Raw genomic sequence first — 20,571 nt, forward strand, 5'->3', positions numbered from 1 at the left:
CTGTTCCGAGTCAGGTCATTTAATGTTCCCAAAGCAAGTAAGGAGGAACACTGAACCTGATAATGTATTTATCTCGTTTCCTAAAATTATTAATTTTATTTTATTGTTTTACGAAGGGAACAAAATTTAAAGATGCTCTTACTTAAATAAATTAATAAATTACGCACTTATTCGCTTATTCAAAGTGCGTAAAAATACCACTGCTTTTGAGCTTTTATCTGAAGAATCAAGTTCTCCCTGTTAAAGAAGCACATTAAATAGACTAAACTTTCAGACTGTGATTTTATCCATGTCATAGCTTTTAGTAAAAATAAGCGAAACTTGCAGTTTTGTTCATGTATTTTTTTTTTTTTTTTTTTTGTATGGGTTCTATAAGAAGACAAAAGAATGTCAATGAGAAAAATGTTTTACGTAGGTGAATAAATCATGGTAAAAATTACTCGGGGTCTATATAGGAAATAAAAAAATGGTTCGAAAGATTAACAATTTTTATTCTTAAGTTACAACTTTGATAGACCCGCAATAATAACTAACACAGTTTCAAACTCGTATTTAGACATGGTTTCGAAGCTGAATTCAGCAACACACAAAATGCTAAACGTACACTGCCAAAAAAAAAAAAAACGTACAGTTCTGTATCTCTGTTATATATGTTTTCTTCACGGCACCAATGTTAAATAAGAAACTACTTGCCGTGAAAGGTTTCTACTTCCTCTTAGGGAGGAAACTAAACTCTTAAGAATTTGCTAATTTCCAAACTTTTAGTGATCGTATAGTGAATTTTAATGCATTTGCGTTGTAAAAATTGCATCCCGGGACCGCGCCGTGAGAGGATCGAAAACATAAGAAAAACATATACAAGATATATAGGAAAAACATATTAAATATATAAAGAAAACATATTGTAATAGGTTTCCAGATTAAATATCAGTTTATTCAATTTCATCACAATAAAATAAAATCTTATCCTCAGCAGAGAGTCTAAGGAGAATTCTTCAATTTGTCATTTACTTTTTTTTTTCATTTAAATTCATATAAAAAAACTTTAAGGTTTGTCTTGGTAATTTAAAAGGGGAAAGGGAAACAATTGAAAGCTTGAGAATTAATTTAAGATTCGACGTTGTTTTTACATTCTAAGGAAGTTGTTGAAAACTTACTTAAAGTTCAAACACAAAAAAAAAAAAAAAAATAAAACTTATCTTGGGTGGACATCTTGAAGTGGAGGACTCGTATCCTAATAAGCGTTGACGTCGGCGGGGCTCATCCTTACGGTCACAAAATGGAAGTTTCAGAAGACATCGTCCTGTCCTGGCACTATTTGCGAAAACACACACGCAGGTAACTGGTTTTCATAATGACGAAGCTATTTTTAAGTCTGGAAAACAGAAACAGGAGCACTGCTGCCCAGCACGGCTATCCGCTTGGTCTTGAAAGTCTTAAGTCAACACGCAGGTAACTGGTTTTCATAATGACGAAGTTATTTTACCTCTGTAAAACAGAAACAGGAGCACTGCTGCCCAGCACGGCTATCCGCTTGGTCTTGAAAGCCTTAAGTCAACACGCAGGTAACTGGTTTTCATAATGACGAAGTTATTTTACCTCTGTAAAACAGAAACAGGAGCACTGCTGCCCAGCACGGCTATCCGCTTGGTCTTGAAAGTCTTAAGTCAACACGCAGGTAACTGGTTTTCATAATGACGAAGTTATTTTACCTCTGTAAAACAGAAACAGGAGCACTGCTGCCCAGCACGGCTATCCGCTTGGTCTTGAAAGCCTTAAGTCAACACGCAGGTAACTGGTTTTCATAATGACGAAGTTATTTTACCTCTGTAAAACAGAAACAGGAGCACTGCTGCCCAGCACGGCTATCCGCCTGGTCTTGAAAGTCTTAAGTCCCTCCCCCGGCTCAATTTCGCCTTTTTACCAGAACGCGGCAAGGGAGCATGTTCGCAGCTCCCGGCCAGAAAAGTTTTTCTAGGCAATTACGGCTCGCCTGTTCTTGCTCATCCCAAGAGCAAGCTTCACGAGTAAGGTCCAAAGTAAGGTCCACAAGCCAGTCAGTAAGTGATTCCAACTCGAATTTCCTTCGTCTCCTTCACAAACGCGGGCTCCCACTATGGCTTCAATTATCGCCCCCTTAATTATGGCAAAATTTGCGTTTTCAACCCCTGAATGCGGAAATAAGGGTGATCGCGCATGCGCGCCCTTCTTCACTTAGCCAACAACCGGACCCTCAATCGCCAAAAACCTGAATGACTTACATTGAAAGACAAGTAGCAACCTTTGACCTTTCTGTCACGTACTTCCTCTCTTAAGGTCAACTCCACAATGAAAAATCCTTCTAGAACATTCTAAAGGACAAAGCGCGCGAAATCATGACTTAGCAAAAAATTGCTTCCCTTTCCCTACTTCTTTTCACAATGAATCAAAGCTTGTACAAAATTTGCAAATAAAAGAAAATAAATAATATTCTTTTAAACTAAATAATATTCCCAGAAGCATCTGTTTTTGCCCAAAATTAAAGCCTTAAAATAAATAATTCAGAATCAAATAAAATTAAAATTTCCATAAATCAGAAAATCATTCACCTAGTTTTTATACCGCTATCAGACAAATTCTCTACACAACATCTCCCGTTCTACAGGGCCGATTGACGAAATTCAACTTGCATTTTTTATGTCCCGAAAGCGCAACTTAGGATATGTATTAGATTTATATATAGCATTGTTCTAATATAGGTATTTTGTCACAAAATCGGACATTTTCTGTAACATACCAATTTTTTTTCAATATTTCCATTCTACGATTCAAATTACACCAAACTACCAAGTTTTGTAAATTTCGCACAAAAGTTTTTAAAACATTAGCTCCTCAATGTTAATCGAATTTGTTAAATATTTATTAATCTATCCTTTTTCATTAAATTTATTTGATTCTTCCCTATGATTCGATAAGAATCCTCCGCGAATACGACCCAAGTATTAAAAATGTGGTAAAAAGACCGAGGACGATACATCATAATGCTTCTTGGTGATTCTACATAGTGTATACACACTCATATCCATAAATTAAGGATAATTTGGAGTCACGCGGAAATCGAACTCTAAAATAAATACATCACCTGTAAAATCACTAAACAAATCTTCAAGAATCATATGCAAATTTCAGGAAGTAACCAGCTGACACCGATGGTACGTCACAATGATGAGAGTGTAAGAGAGTGATATTTAAGGAATACAAGCAAAGAAGTAAAATATTTTGCAGGCGCTTTATAAGCATTTCAATGCAATAACCGAATAATTATTACACAAAGACGCATTTGGATGATTTTTTACGTGGTAGAATTATCGGCCGTCTGGAATGTGGGTGTACCCAACTGGAAGTATCAGACGAACTTGGAATTGCCCAGAGTGTCATCTCCAGGATTTGGCAACGATTCCAAGATGATGGTAATGTGAGTAGACGTTCAGCACAGGTCACCCCAGAGTTACAACGCCGAATGAGGACCGGTATTTGGCAGTTACTGCCAAAAGAAACAGGCGGAGCACCGCCTCAGACCTGTCTCGTCAGCTCTCTTCAGCCACTGGTATGATAATTTCAAGGCAGACCGTGTACAGACGCTTAGGGCAGATTGGTCTATATGCTCGTAGACCTGTCAGATGCGTTCCACTTACTGCAACTCACTGTCGCCTGCGGTTAGCCTGTAGTAGAGAGCATGCATTGTGGACACCGCAACAGTGGGCTTGTGTGATGTTTTCCGACGAGTCCAGGTTTAGCTTGCCGTATGATTCTCGCCGAACTTTCATATGGAGACCTCCAGGTACATCAGTGAACGACACCGTTACGGTGGTGCAGGAGTGCTCGTTTGGGGTGGAATTATTCTGGGTTCCAGAACTGCCCTGCATGTTCAAATTGGAACCATGACAAGCCAAATCTATCGGGACGTCATTCTGGAACAACATGTACGTTTGTTTGGGGGCGCCATGGGCGCACAATTTGTGTTTATGAATGACAACGCCCGTCCTCACCGTGCAAACATCGTAAGCGAATTCCTTCATTCGGAGGATATCACCCGTATGGACTGGCCAGCATTCTAACCGGACTTGAATCCAGTAGAGCATGTGTGAGATATGCTTGGCAGACGAGTTGCAGCCCGTCAACCTCCTCCTACATGTCTACTGGAACTTCGGAGAGCATTGCTTTTTGAGTGGTGTAATATCCCACAAGATCAGATCGATAATTTGATACTCAGCATGCCTAGGTGTTGTACGGATTGTATTGCATCGTCTGGGAGACATACAATGTATTAACAATAATACCAACCATGTAATATTGGTTTTTTGTAAATATATTTTTTTTCGTAATTTGCTCTAAGGAGAAGAAATCGCTAAGTTTTTTTAATAACATGAAACATATAGCAATTTTTTTTGCTCTTTACCTTTTGTTTAATAAATAATAAGCTTTACAAATAAGTCAAATTTGTTTTGCTTCTAACTCTTCCTTTGCATGATTTTGCATTATCCTTAATTTATGGACATGAGTGTAGTACGTTAAATTTCAAATTTTGTGTGTTTCTTCATGTAGCTTACAAAATCAAGTTTATTGACTTTTGCATCTTGACAAAGCTTTAGGACTTTGCTTTTTTCTATGTTTAATTCATCTTAATAGTGCATTTTGTAAAAAAAAAAAAAAGTTTTTTCACAAAGAAGTACTGTGTAAACTCATTATTCTACCAAGCTATGCATCCCAATGAAACAAGCCAACCCCATGCAAGTGATTGTAAATGTGACTCCAAACTTATTATTAAACTGCAAATTTTAAATAATTTTACATTTTAACTGGACTTTGTGTGATATATGACCAAAGCTAGTTTAAGATTGAAGGTCTTTTGCCAAGGAAAAAGTTTATCGTTTACGTTTTTTGTGATTGAAAACTTAATGTTTTGCAACTGTGGTCACGTGACCAAAAGTACTCAATTATCAAACTGTAACTTAAAAGTGCTCTCTACTCTGAACTGAATTTAATCCATTACACAATGGAACAAAACTGTTTTAAATTTACTAGATGAAAGCGACCTAGCTTTTTAAAAAGTGAACTTTATTTGATTTTAGCCACCACTACGACCACGAATGCAGACTTCAGTCTTGCTAAATTACACGCCTCCGGGTATCAGGTAAAACAGACAGATCAAAGGCATGATTGAAGAACACCGTATCAAACTTTGGAATGACAAAGCAGAAAAACTTAATGCAGAAGATGGAGAATTATGGAAATCGTACCAGCAACAAACCACTTTAGGCCGACTCCGGGTACATTTATAGCAACAAGGAAAACGCAGGCGCGTTTGCCAAACACTTTGCTAAATAATTCACACCTAATGGCAGCCCCTCGGATCCAAATGTTGATAACTGGCTGAGTCAACCCAGTGCTACTAAACTCCCTGTCTTCAACTCCCCACATGAAATCAACTCTATCATTTCTAAACTTCACACAGGAAAGCCCCAGGCAAAGATAAAATCTCTAACACAATGATTAAGCTGCACCCCAATAAAATTTTAAACAAACAACTCTGTAGCATATTTTTACTTGAGCTATTTCCCGACGGAGTGAAAGCAAGCAGCTTCATCACCAAGCCGGGGAGAGATAACACCAAAGTGGATGGCTTCCACCCTATCAGCCTGCTCCCAGCTTTGGGTAAACTTCTTGAGAGGATAATCCTTAATAGATTGCAGTCTTCCCTGAGTATCCTTCCAAACCAACAATTCGGTTTTCACCTTCCGAAAACCTCTAAACTACTATGCTGCTAATTAGTATTATGGAATTTGTGAGCGCTGTTATACATAGAAGAAGAAGAAGAAGAAGAAGAAGATTAGGGCATTCCCCGTATCGAGAACTCAATCTCATTCCGGGTCCACTCTCCCTTTGGGCACATCGTGGTGGTTCAACCTCCACTGTTACGCTCCAGGAGAGCAGCGCACCACCTGGGGTAGTACCCCAGGCAGCACCGGTCGTCTAATGCTCCTACCAGTCGCTTGGGCGAGCCCGTCGCAGCGGGACATTACCCAGCGACCCCGGGGGGGACCCCCGGGTTACTAGAACCACGCCGCGCTAGGACGTGCCAGACTCCGGGGCCGGCCAATAAGTGACCTTTCCCAGAGCCTTCAGAACCACCAAGTTCATAAATTTTATACCCCCGTGGCCGAGACTGCCTAGGTACAGATCCTAGCCAGTAGCTTCGCAGAATTCTCTACGTCGACCCCCGGGGGGGATTATACATAAGCACCAAACAACTGCTTTTATTATGATAGACGTGGCAACAGCATTTGATCGCGTCTTGCACAACGGCCTCACTGACAAGCTTGCTTCCGTGGATTACCCTAGGGAAATGGTTAAGATCCTGCATTCATTTCTTAATAACCGTTCCTTCTGTGTAAGACAGAAAGACCACCTCTCTGGAAAGAGCTTAATTAAAAGTGGCGTCCAACAGTGTAGTATTGTCGGACCAATTCTCTATTTAATATATGTAAAAGATTTTACCATGCTTGACAACGCAAACTGTATCACTGCCTGTTAAGCAGATGACACCGCAATTCTCTCCAGCTCTCTTAATCCCACACATGCCATCACAAGGATCCAGACATTCACACACGAGATTGAGGAATGGTGCCAGAAATGAAGAACTTCAATAAACACATGAAAATCGAAACTTCTTCTCATAGGGCGTCATAGAAGAAAAAATGTCGATATAAATGTTACCTTATTTAATGAAGAAGTCCCCAAAGTAAATCAGGCCACTTATTTAGGAGTACATTTCAACAGCTCGCTCACATGGAATAAGCATATATCCGTGGCTCTTGATAAAGCCATCGGAGTCTCCAGGAAACATAATTAACTTATCAACGCTTCGTCCGCACTTCATTTAAAGCATAAAAAATTTATTTACGCCTCCGTTCTAAGGCCTATCCTCACATACGCCTTCCCTGCCTGGAGCACAGCCTTCAACACTGACATAAACAAATTCCAAGCTTTCTAGAACAATTATCTGCATAAGATCACAGGAGCGCTTTGATGTGTTCGTAATGAACAACTTCACAGAGATCTCTAAATTCAAAATCTGGCCACCTGTATAAACAAACTTAACAGTCACTTACACAATAAAGCAGTATCCAAAGAAGATGTTAACTACTCCGACAATTTTAAGTATGAATATCTAGAAATAGACATAAATTTAAGACCTTACGCCATTCATTATTTTAGAAACCAGACTTAATATTCAAAACACCTTTCATAACTCTCCTGCTTAGTTAAATGCAATTTCACCTTACACTATCTTGGACCATCTCCTCCCCCTTATCCTGCACTTCCAAATTAAGGTCTCCTATGATGTATTGTATTTGTGTCTCCCCTAGCCGGGGTTATTTGAGGTGCCAGTAAAAGCTGGATAAAATTTCAAACTGGCAAAAAGTATAGTATCATAGCAGGTAAACGCAGGTTTACCTGCTATGATGTTTTGTACTCGCGGCCACCAAGTTTGAAAAACTACTAAAATTTTGGCAGACATGCAAAGGTTTGGGTGGTGATTACTACCCGCAGAAAAGGTACTGCTTTCATATTTTTTCCTAGCGTTATTAAAAGTGATTTTTGGCGGAAAACGTGGGTTACAACCAGGTATTATCGTCATTATAAGTTTATTTTTATGAGTATCACTAGGTTTACCGTCATTTGGTTAGATTTCGAGCCAGCGTTTTTGTTTGGCACTAAATGACGCCCCGTTAATAAAACTTCGCCAAAATGATTGTGAAAATTAATATTTTATGATTGTGATTCAACTGAAGTAGATTATAACACTGATAACAAACTATTTCCAAAATGATAGTACAGATAAAATTACTTTCAAACTCAACAATCTGAAGAAAAAACTGTAAATACTATTTAAGAAAATGTTACAGTGAAAATATAGTGCTATTGACACCGCCAAAGCTTGGAAACCTAACAATATGCAAAGATTTTTAACGATATTTTAACGATATAGATTTCTAACAGATAATAATATTTGATGTAAATTCGTAGATAATTTTAAGACAAAATAGCTGAAGTTCTTCAGAATCGTAGATTTGATAATGTTTCCCTATACTGTTAGCAATCAAACTCAAAACTCAATTTCTGTGGTTTTGTTGCTCAAAACCACAGGACTCAAAAACCAGCAAGTCTGGTCTTCGGCACAGAAATCGAAGACCAGACCTTTGCCGTCAAATTTTAAAGTATCTAAAAAGTAATTCTCTTGCTTGCAGCAAAAATTGCTAGTGAAAAGAAATAGGATAAAGAGTGAATTTTGATGGAGAAGAACCACATGTGTACAGTTTCTGTGCGAAATGCGCATATGCTGGCCAATAAAAAATGAGAAAGAAAAAATGAGAAATGAGAAAGAAAAGTAAAAATAAATAAAAAGATTAAAAATTCTCAACAAGCACATTTCTTTTAAATGAAGCTTTCAAAAATGGCAACAAAAATATTTTTACCTATTAAGTTGTAAGTATCCTAAGTTTTGCTAACGTTTATTTTATTTTAAATCTTTACCATCACTTCTTATTTTCTACTTCCGGCCAGAATTAAAAGCTTTATTTATGCAAATTTGTCTTGCTAACGTCAAGTACTTAAGTTGTGGCTTTTTGCCAAGCAAGAGAGAGGAAGGAGTTATTAGAAGCAGGCCACTTGCCATAGTGGTTTTACTCGGTTGCTGGTTGCCTTCAAGGCCAGAGGTTTAATCCTCTTGATAATTTTAAACGTATCGTAGTTTTAGCAGCTCTCTGTACTACATACGGATTTTTTGTTAAATAACGGCCAATCTTGAAGTTAGGCACTTGTATATTAACCCAAAGTTAGTTTTAGTTAGAGTTTTTAGTTAGTAATTTTATATTTTTACGTTCAGACCACATGTGGTTGGTCTCTGTATTCCGAAGTTCCGGAAATCGCTGTAAAGATAGAAAAATAAAGGGTTTTGTATACCCTTCCTGTGTGTATTGTCTACTTCACAATTTATTGAACATAGCTTGAGTAAGCTCCCTGTTCCGAGTCAGGACAGTTCATGTTTCCAAAGCAAGTAAAGAGGAACACAAGTCCTGATAAAGTACCTGGACATAAAATTCCGCCTTTTCTCTGGAATTTTACTGTGAATCTCGGGACATTAGAAATATTTTTATAGGAACATTTTTTAAACTGGCTGAATGCTGCATTCTGTGTGCGTTATGCATTTATTATCCATTAGACATGGCAAAGCTTGCTATTGCTTTAACATTAATTTATCTTCTACAATGACTTGAAAATAGTAAATTTGCTACTTGATGCCATTCAGCACAATGTAAGGTATTTAATTTTCCTTTCAATTTTTAAATGCATTGCTTAAACAATTGAGCGATTCGAAAGCAACGAACGAAGTTCTTAATAATTTAAATGTTTACCTGCTTTCTTAATAATATACCTGATTGTAAAATTTAATTAATTATGGAGTAGACTAGCATTTTTATCAAACTGGCGAATGCGAAGCAGTTTAACACAGTCGCGAATGCGTTTCCCTAAATTAATTAATACTGTTATGGCATTAATTATTGTGACAAGGATTTGAAAGCAGGTTTATGATTTTAATAATCTAGAATAAATTTTACATTGTATTTATTACCATTGCAAACGTTTTGAGTAAGACTCTAGAAAATAAACCAATAGAGCTAAATTGAGATACACTGTGATATAAATCTTAGTAAAAGATTTGAAGGTGCATACTTGATTGAATTTCTTTAGTACTTCCCAAAAGATAAATGCTCTCAGTTGCTAACTTTTACGATAAGAATAATAATCGCTTTGCTTGGCAGTACATTTATAATGAGCTATCGAACCCCTCCGCAGCTGAAAATTGATATGTCTTATAAAACAAACAGACCGATAGAAATTTTCCTCTAACTGACCTTAGAGAACTGTATCAAAATCTAAACGCGATGAGGTGTTTTAGCAAAAAATTAAAAAGTTATTTTCTATACGCCTCAAAGAAAAATGTAATAAACAAGTAATATAAAAAAAGTTTTTGTAAGTCAATTTCTACTTAGGCCAAGAACAAAAAAAATTTTTTTTAATACAAAAAAAAAAAAAGTTTTAAATTTAAAAAAACAATTAGTGTGTGAAAAACTGGAATTAACGTCAAGTGTCATCCACTACAAGTTTAAAAGAAAAATGTATTTGAACTTGAGTAGATGAATAAAAAGCATTTTACTAACGACAAGAGTACTTCGAAGAGAGGTTAATTTCCACCCCCAATTTTGACGCAGAGCACCCCGCTGGGGGGTGGAATCTAGGGATCTCCAACCCCTCTCCACTCCCACCAATCCACACGAGAGTACTTTCGACTAGCCGCATATTTGAAGTGCCGCCATGCCGCACCGACATTATACATTTACAAACATTTATGTCTTCTCCGGGATTTGAACCCAGGCCCTTCAGAATCTTAGTAGGCTTCTCTAACCACTAAACCGTCTGGGCGACGAATGTCAGTTTGTAAATTTAATACTTGGCTGCCAATACGTCGGAATTACAGAGTTTAGTCACCAGAAATTTATTGCAGACATAGAAAATTCTCATGCGTTGCTTTCAAAACATTGAAGCAAAGGTCTTCTTCTTGTATCACCTCTTCAATTCTACCTCGTATAGAGAACTCTCATATTCGGCCTGCATCATATGTCAGGCCCAGACCAGATTCTCTGAGGATACTGGCAAGAGCAGGAACGAATCATCCTGCTGAATCCCAGATAAAACATCAAAGTATCAAACTTAAAATAGAATTTTTATGTCATTATTACTACTTTTTAAGCATGTTTTTATAAATATTTAGTAAATAAACATTAAAATTTAGTTTTATTTGGGAAAAAAGAACTTTTCATTTTAATAAATACAAAAAATACCTGAAAGCTTTCAGATTTTACATTGCGCCCGAAGAGACTTTTGTTAACGTTTGGTGTGTTACCTTTCTTTATTAAATAGCGTGTTCTTTGAACTTAAACCACATCAAATTCAATTCAACAGCAATATCGCAAAATATTTAAAAACTGCATATCTGTAGAATTTTCGATAGACGGTCTCGTTCGCTGAAGCTAATTTCCTCCCCCCCCCCATTCTGTGTTGCCATTGCTCGAGCTGAAATCATTGAGTTTATTAATAAAAAAATTGTTAAAGTTTTATAAAATATGAAAGAGATAGTAAAACAAAGTCGAAACTCAAAATTCAGGCTTCAAATGCCCATATGTGGATGGATGATTACGTTATTCAAAATCTGATGGCTCTAAGGATCATTATTTTTTCACAATGCGAGAAACATACATACATTCATGCAGATTACTCATTATTTAATTTCTCTAAATATAATACGGTTATAATATTTGGTGGTCTTTAAGACGATTATAATATTTGGTGGTAACAATTTGAAGAAGGATTCAAACTTTCATAATGATTCAACGCAAAATGCCGTTTTGTGCCAAGTAGTCCTTCTCAGCTGACGCCCATTTCAGCTACAAAAAAGAATGAAAAGAACGTCTGCTGCTTTCAGATCATGCATTTCGTCAGCATGCAATCTAAGTTTGAGACAACTGTACTAGACCAACTGCTTACATTTACTTCAAAGATTTTCTCTGGCTGCTATAAGTATAAATAAGAAAGACGTATTATCAAAACTTAATTTTAAAATTAACGATACTCAAATTTTATTCTATTAATATAGTACTCCTTATTACGAAGTATAATTTTACCATTATTCTTCCATTTCCCTCAATATGTTTTAAAAATTTAAACCATTTCATTTTTAAAACAACGAGAATTTAAACTAAAAAACATTTAACATAAAAATGAGAAAGGCGATACTTTTAATTGAGATGCTCATCAATAAATAAAGCCCTTTTGTAGGAAAATTTGAACATACAGAATGGAGGACAAAATAATGCGAATACCTGTGAGAAAGTATAATATACACTGGTGTACAAAAATTAAGGACGAGACGGTTTTTCCAATATAACTTTGTACAAAAGCTTTCCAAATCAACACATTTAATACCATAAGATACCCAATACGTAAGGACATGAGTAATGTAAGCAACACTTACTAAAAGAGAAATCAGAGGGATAAAAAGAAGCTTTATTGAAAAAGCAGCATGGAGCGCAATGCGACTGAAGGCCGAAACATCCCTGTAATGGGTGTCCAGCAAGAAACATCCGGTCTTTAATAGGGGATATGATCTCCCCTGACTGCTAGGCAGGTTTCACAGCGTCTGCCCATGCTGAAAATGAGAGTGTCAATGAGTTGTTGAGGCATTGCTGCCCATTCGTCTTGCAGCGCCAATCGAAGCTCCGGAATCGTTACTGGTGGTAAGGTACGAGCTGCCAAGCGTCTGCCTAGAAAATCCCATACATGCTCTCGATGGGATTGAGATCCGGAGATCGTGCCGGCCAATCCGTTCAATATCCTCACACTCTAAGAGCTGTTCGGCAGCTACTGTGCGATGACATGGTGCATTGTCGTCCATGAAAAAGAACTGCGGACCCATAGCGCTTCTAAAAAGACGCACATATGGAAGAAGAATCTCGTTACAATAACGGGTCCCGTTGACTGAACCTGCGTCGAAGATGTGAAGGTCTGTACGACTACCAAGCATGGTGCCTCCCCAAACGAGAACACCGCCACCTCCATACCTATCCCTTTCAATGATGTTCGAGGGATGATTGCGGCTTACCCGCTCTCTCCAGATGAGTATGCGATGAGAATCGCTACTCAGACTGAATCTGCTCTCATCTGTAAAGAGTACTCGTTCCCATTCATTGTCTCTCCAATTCCGGTGTTCCCGGCACCACAGAGAACGCCTTCTTCGATGGGAAGGCGTTATAGGTACACACCGTACAGGGCGTCGTGCAAACTGACCACCACCGTGCAGTCTTCTGGCCACGGTAAAACGCGATATCGGTCGTCCAGTCGCCTGTGTCGTGTGTCTAGCGATTTCTCCCGCTGTCTGCCGCCTGTTTCTTTGGGCCTGTAAGGCAATATACCGGTCATCTGCGGGTGTGGTTCCTCGTGGACGACCACTACTAAACCCCCGGATAGCTGTTCCTGCAGTTTGAAATTGTCTCCAAAGTCGTGAAATGATGCTGTGAGTAATTCCGAACTCTGCAGCCACACTTGTCACACTACGGCCTTCCTCCAACTTCCCAATGATTCGACCTCGGGTAAAAGCATCCAGATGTCGTCTAACAGATTGATTATTCGCCATTCTCGCTGAGGCAGCTACTCGGTATGATTTTAACTGCTATACGGCGTGCAATCTCTTTGCCAGAAATACTGATCTTACACCGACAACATGCTTTATACTACTCAGACACTCCCCCATTACGTCTACCTGCATATCTGCGCATGTGCTACCGTACATCACCTTACTTAATCTCCTGATTGGTCTTTCTGTCCGTTCTGCCTCTTCGTTCAGCTGATATGCTAATTTTTCGACTTCGTCCTTAATATTTTGCACACCAGTGTATTTCAGACATGCGGTATAGCCGCGCCAACTGTAGCAGAAGTCTTGACACCTAGTGAGCGTGAAGAGGAAGATATCAGTTTCTCAACAGCAGTCACCTGCGTTGCATGCTTCGATTGAACTGTCTGTGAGAAGTTGAAATGTCTGACCTGTCAGAGTTCCAAAGAGGAATGATAGTTGGAGCGTGTTTAAGTGGAGCATCGGTTACGGAAACAGCAAACCTTGTGAGTGTGCAAGAAGTATGGTATCAGCCGTTGTGACAGCGTACACGAAAGAGGGTAAGACGACGTCTTCAAAGCACAACAGTGGCCGAAAGTCAAAGCTGGCTGATAGGGATAGACGGGTCTTGAAGCGCATAGTAACCCAAAAGCATAAGCAGTCGTTATCCGAGATAACATCTGAAATGAGCAGACATCTCCAGAATCCCGTTTCAACAAAACTGTCAAAAGGGAACTTCATGCTGCGAACATTTATGGCAGAGTGACCCTTGGTGACAGCAACTAATGCTTTCAAGCTACGCCAGTGGTGCAGAGATTACAAAGGCTGGTCCCCCACAGCAGTGGCAACAGGTAATATGGTCAGATGAAGCATGGGGTTGGCGCCATTATGGTATGGGGTGCGATATCTTGACGCGGTCTTAGACCACTTGTTATTCTGCATTGGAGGATCCCATCCAATCACTATCTAAGCATTCTAGGAGACCATGTCCATCCTTTTGTCCGGACTGCATTCCTTGGAGAGCGACCGCTTTTTCAAGACAACAGCGCCCCTATCCACACTGCTAGGTGTATTCAAGAATGGTTCGAAGAGCATGATGATGCAATTGAACATCTCGCTTGGCCCCCTCAGTCTCCGGACTTGAATATTATTGAACATTTATGGGCATATTTGGAGGCCAAACTTCATTCCCGATTTCCACCTCCATCCGGATTTTCGGAATTAGAGACCGTTCTGCAGGAGGAATGGCTTAATATTCCTTTAAATATTGTCCATGACCTTTATGCATGTATCCCACGTCGCATTTAATCTGTGCCTCAGTCAAAGGGTATTCCAACCCCCTATTAATAAATAAATTTCATTATTTCATAGGTGTTCGTATTATTTTGTCCTCCATCTGTAAATATAGATTTATATTTTTCTTAAAGAAAAAAGATGTGTTGTTGTTGTGGCTAATGCTCACTTGTCCGACTTATAGTCAGCCCAAGTACACGTAAATCCTTGTGGTAAGGAGCGCAAGTTTACTCCTGTCTTTGGCAACAGCCTTGAGCACCTTACAGATGGCAGTGCGATTTAGCTCAGTCCCCCCCCCCAATTTTGATGGAAAGCACCCCAGGGCGACGGTTCTCCAATCCTTCTTTCCCAACCACCAACTTCTCAAGAGAACTCCTGACTCGTCGCATATTTAGAGTGACCCTATGCCGCACGGACACTATACATTTACAAACATCCATGTATTTACTGGGATTCGAAGCCGAGCCCTTCAGTACAGCAGTCAGCAATGCTAACCACTATACCGGTTGGGCGGAGAAAACTGATCGACAGGTGTCGAGTGATGTACTGCCTGATTATGAGTTTTAAAAAAAGCTTTAAGAGTGCAAACGACAAACTATAGTTTATTTGAAATATGATCACCAAATGTGATAACAGTGAAACGTCTTCGAGCAACGAACCTGTCTGGTCAGCATTCTCCAATGCGTGTTCTACTCCTGAGACCAGCCGGATGAATCGATGGCTTGTTTGTGTATCGTTATTTCTTCGCTTCGTATCCCAGTGAACAGCTTTAAAATTCTCAGAAAGAAAGAACTAATTTCCTGAGAAAATAATTTAGCTGTTAAAAGACACTAGGCTGAATAATCATGATAATAAAAGATATATATATATATACGAGGATCAAGTATTCTATAAATGAATATTTTCCTTTGAACTTGACTAAGAATGAGTCAAAACGGAGATGAAAAGACATATGCACGAGAGATGTAAACGTACAAATTTATCTCATCGGATATATAAAAAAGAATTTTTATGAATATTTATAGCACTACTGCATTTTATACAGGATGTTTCTGATATCGTATATTACATACATAGGTCAAAATCGTTTAATTTCTTCCCTAAGTCTTATAAGAAAGAAAATTCAAAAACTTTGCTATTTTTAAACGTTTTATCGCACTATACACTTTTTATTTCATTTGATTTAACTCTTTTTTTTTCCTTTAAAGTTTAAATGCTTTAGACTACTTATAACGAAGTTTAAACCATGGCTGTACAGTACAACTCTAATTATCCAAACTTCAACTATCCGAATCGCTGATTATCCGAATTGCTTTCAGAATTTCAGAATGTTTCAGAATTAACTGAAGAGAAGGAAAAGGAGAAAAAGAAGCTAAAAAGAAAAGGAAGAAACAGGAGAAGATGAGGATGACGTGTCACTTGAGGAATTAAAGAAATATTCTTTTGAAAATTCCTGGATGTTCAGAAGTTAGTGCTGAGGATAAAGCAGAACAGAATTTGATGGTGAGTCATTCGTTAGACTGTGGGTTTCAAATTCTAAATGATGATGAAGTTATGGCAAGTGTGAGAGAAGAAAGTGTTGAGAAAGATGACCTTAGTGTCGAAGTTGAAGCACACGCGAGATCATCAACTAGTGAAGCGTTTGCCGGCCTTGAAGCAGACGGAGCGTCAGCCCGAATGTGACCACTCATTGTCTAGCGCATGGCGACTTGGCTGCTCGAAAAGGATGAAAATGGTCAAACAGCTTACTTTGACTGAGATGTTCAGCAAGCAATGACTTTCAGCACTTGTATGTACTGTACAGTACGCTATATACACTCATGTCCATAAATTAAGGATAATGCAAAATCAGGCAAAGGAAGAGTTAGAAGCAAAACGAATTTTACTCATTTATAAAGCTTATTTATTAAACAAAATTTAAAGAGCAAAAAAAGATGCTATATGTTTGATATTATTAAAAAATTAGCGATTTTTTCTCCCTGGAGCAAATTACAAAAAAAAACCTATTTACAAAAAACCAATATTACATGGTTGGTATGATTGTTAATACATTGTACGTCTCCCAGACGATGCAATACAGTCCGTACAACGCCTAGGAATGCTGAGTATCAAATTATCGATCTGATCTTGGGGGATATTACACCACTCAAAAAGCAATGCTCTCCGAAGTTCCAGTAGACATGTAGGAGGAGGTTGACGGGCTGGAACTCGTCGGCCAAGCATATCCCACACATGCTCTACTGGATTCAAGTCCGGTGAGAATGCTGGCCAGTCCATACGGGTGATATCCTCCGAATGAAGGCATTCGCTTACGATGTTTGCACGGTGAGGACGGGCGTTGCCATCCATAAACACAAATTGTGCGCCCATGGCGCTCCGAAACAAACGTACATGTTGTTCCAGAATGACGTCCCGATAGATTTGGCTTGCCATGGTTCCAATTTGAACATGCAGGTCAGTTCTGGAACTCAGAATAATTCCACCCCAAACGAGCACTCCTGCACCACCGTAACGGTGTCGTTCAATGATGTTTTCTTGGTGGTAACGGGTACCTGGAGCTCTCCATACGAAAGTCCAGCGAGAATCAGACTGCAAGCTAAACCTGGACTCGTCGGAAAACATCACACAAGCCCACTGTTGCGGTGTCCCTAATGCATGCTCTCTAGTGCAGGCTAACCGCAGACGACAGTGAGTTGCAGTAAGTGGAACGCATCAGACAGGTCTACGAGCATATAGACAAATCTGCCCTAAGCGTCTGTACACGGTCTGCCTTCAAATTGTCGTACCATTGGCTGAAGAGAGCTGACGAGATAGGTCTGAGGCTGTGCTCCGCCTGTTTCTTTTGGCAGTAACTGCCAAATACCGGTCCTCATTCCGCGTTGTAACTCTGGGGCGACCTGTGCTGTAACGTCTACTCACATTACCATCATCTTGGAATCGTTGCCAAAGCCTGGAGATGACACTCTGGGCAATTCCAAGTTCGTCTGATACCTCCAGTTGGGTACGCCCACATTCCAGACGATCGATAATTCTACCACGTAAAAAATCATCCAAATGCGTCCTTTGTGTCATAACTATTCGGTTATTGCACTGAAATGCTTATAAAGCGCCTGCGAATAATTTTACTTTTTTGCCTGTATTCCTTATATATCACTCTCTTACTCTCTCGTCATTGTGACGTACCGTCGGTGTCATCTGGTTACTTCCTGAAATTTGCATATGATTCTTGAAGATTTGTTTAGTGATTTTACAGGTGATATATTTATTTTAGAGTTCGATTTCCTCGTGGCTCCGAATTGTCCTTAATTTATGGACATGAGTGACTTATGTAAGCAAACGGTTTGCCTTTTCATTTTAATTAATTAAAACGTCTTTTTCTTTAACAATAGTTTTTTTTCCTCCCATTTTCAACATACAGTACATACAGTTATAAGGTATTTCTCCCGCCTTCTTAGCATGCCTCCGTGGTGTGGTGGTCTGCACGCTGGCCGCGTTTTCCAGAGGTCCATGATTCGATTACCCTTTCTTTGAAAAAAATACAACTATCCGAATTTTTTATTATCCGAATGGGTTTCGGTTACTGGAGTTCTACTGTACCAATGAAATATTTTATAATGTACAGAATTCTTATATTCAAGATAAATTCATCCAAATTGTGTAACTATGTAACCGTAAAAGATCGAGAAATGAAGTGTTGAAGAATTGAACAATAATTAACAGTAGTAGATTCATTAATAGCTCTGTTTTCTGTTGACTTGAGATTTTTATTATTTAATGCCAGATTTAAAACTGAATGATAATATTATCAATATTTGCTGAGCCACCGCCCAGTCGGTATAGTGGTCAGGGAAGCTAACTGCGATGCCGAAGGGCCTGGGTTCGAATCCTGGAGGAGGGATGGTTGTAACTGTCCGTCCTTTCATAGGAAAGGTAATGGTGGCCCACCTGTTAGGTGCATAATTAAGAGTCCACGACATCCAGCCTTGTATAAATTAATGGACTGAGTTACATTTGTAATTGTTCACAATCTGCCATTTGGAAAATATATATATATATATATATATATATGCTCAGCCAGATATTAATAAACATTGCTAGAAAAAAAACTATATGCAAATTAAATTGTAAATAGAGCTTTTAGGTATTGAATAATAAATTTTTGTATTGGGGAAGAAATAGGAGATAAGCATGGTTTCATTTACTGTAAATGATTTTAAAATGCATTTGCAATTTTACATCCTTATAGCCAATAACCTGCGGAGATTTCAATCTACGTACGTTGCTTTATTTTTATGGTCCTGCAAAACATTGTCTGAAAGCCTTTCTATGTTTATCGTTCAATTGCCAGAGTGACTGAAATCCACCATTTTCCTGGATTTAAACAAAGCACTATATAAGTACGTATAAGGGAATGCTTATGTGAATGATCGCATTAGAAAGCATACAAGAATGCTAAGTACCGTGAAAAGAATAAAACGTTTCCCATTCTCTCAGCCTCGTTACAAACAAAAAGAAAGGAGAGCCTCTTTGAGCTATTGTCATTCATTTCTCGGCTTCCATAAAAAATTGCTAAGTGCATTGGAAAGTTTCTTAAATTGCTAAAGGTTGCAAAAGATACTTAATATCCAGTAAGTTGCCAGACACTCATTAAAACGGTTTTATAGACGACGTAGTCATTAACGAAACACCAGCCAATTAGGGAAAAGCAGTTCAGGTATCAGATTAGGCCTCCAGATGGCGTCAGTAGCTTTGAAGAATTTTATATCCTTTCTTTTTGGCGGCAGCTGGACAAGACGCTGACGACGACGTTTTAAAATGCCATTTTCAGAAAGCAAAAATTACCATCAGTGGTAATTGGATCACATGTGATGCGAAATAATAAGAACTAATTAATCTCGAAATTAAGGCGAAAATTCTGGACGGTTGCAATGCTTCTCCAGACGCGTTAACAAAAGAAATGCTGTGAATTTCCTGCACTTTTTTTTTTTTTTTCATTTATTAAGTGGAAGTAAATTAGCTTCGGATTACGGAGTAATGTTTAGGGATGACAACTTCAAAATTTTCGTTTTCTCTCATTGACTAAAATTTAATCATTGTAATTGAGAAATATTTTTAGAACTTGAATGTGTATCTTGGCAATAATTCGCTATGTTATGAAGAATACACTACTGTAACCGAACTTAAAGAGATGAGAGCCTGTGTATGATTGTAATTCTTATCTAAACTAAAAATATCTCGTTAACTAAATGATACCAGTAACATATTTAAAATGTAACAAATATAGGAACCCGTCAAATACAATACTAATTATACATAAGTATTAATTCTTCGTAATGTAATGAATTTCTAAACTTAAGACAATGCTAATTTATATTATTACAAGCACATGTCTTTATGGAATATGCAAGTAACTTTAAAGTATCGGTGTCCAACTTTTCGAAGCTTTTGACATTGACCTGACAAAGTCTCCGAAAAACTTATAGTCTCTGCAATGGCACCCGAACTAAAATGTGACTAACAATAATTCGTCATCAGCTGGATTTAGTGCACTGCGTCTGATGCCTTTCACCAACTAATATTTAAGTACGGCAAATTGTAAGAAATTATTGTGTTCGCCTGTGCATGCTTTTGGATCATAAGTGGTTAAGCGTCCAGCTAGTAATTGAAAGATCTGTGGTTCAAATTTGGACGAGGCCATAGTTGATTGTTCATATTTCATGCTCTGAAAAACTAATTGTCTCTACGAGTATAATTTAAAAACTTTTCATAAACAAAATTTTCTCTCGTTACGTATTTGACGGAAACTCTATCCATTCTGTTTGAAAACTTGTATGCAAGATTTGTTGCTCTTAGTATGCTAATGCTAGAATTCTAATTTAATTTTGAAAATTTAAATACTGCCGAACACTTAGTAGCAGCTTTTGGTCTTAAAGTTCTGACAATTAATCCCAAGTTCCTTTTTTCAAAGAAGGGGCTGCATACATGGTGTGATTTGCTCAAGTCATGAA

General features: G+C 38.3%; 1 protein-coding gene across 1 annotated transcript in view; it reads left to right on the forward strand.

Moving 5' to 3' along the window:
• The window catches only part of LOC146995520 (general transcription factor II-I repeat domain-containing protein 2-like), a 140,115-nt gene extending 123,869 nt beyond the window's left edge, over window positions 1–16,246 (forward strand). Inside the window, exon 2 of the mRNA XM_085823137.1 lies at window positions 16,029–16,246. Within this exon, the coding sequence (XP_085679263.1) occupies window positions 16,029–16,246 (218 nt within the window). The remainder of the gene's footprint in view (window positions 1–16,028) is intronic.
• Window positions 16,247–20,571: the final 4,325 nt, after the last annotated feature.

This window comes from Stegodyphus dumicola, chromosome 9 (assembly GCF_044657685.1).
Source record: "Stegodyphus dumicola isolate Sdum_Otavi_A_Nest chromosome 9, ASM4465768v1".
NCBI classification, from domain to species: Eukaryota; Metazoa; Arthropoda; class Arachnida; order Araneae; family Eresidae; genus Stegodyphus; species Stegodyphus dumicola.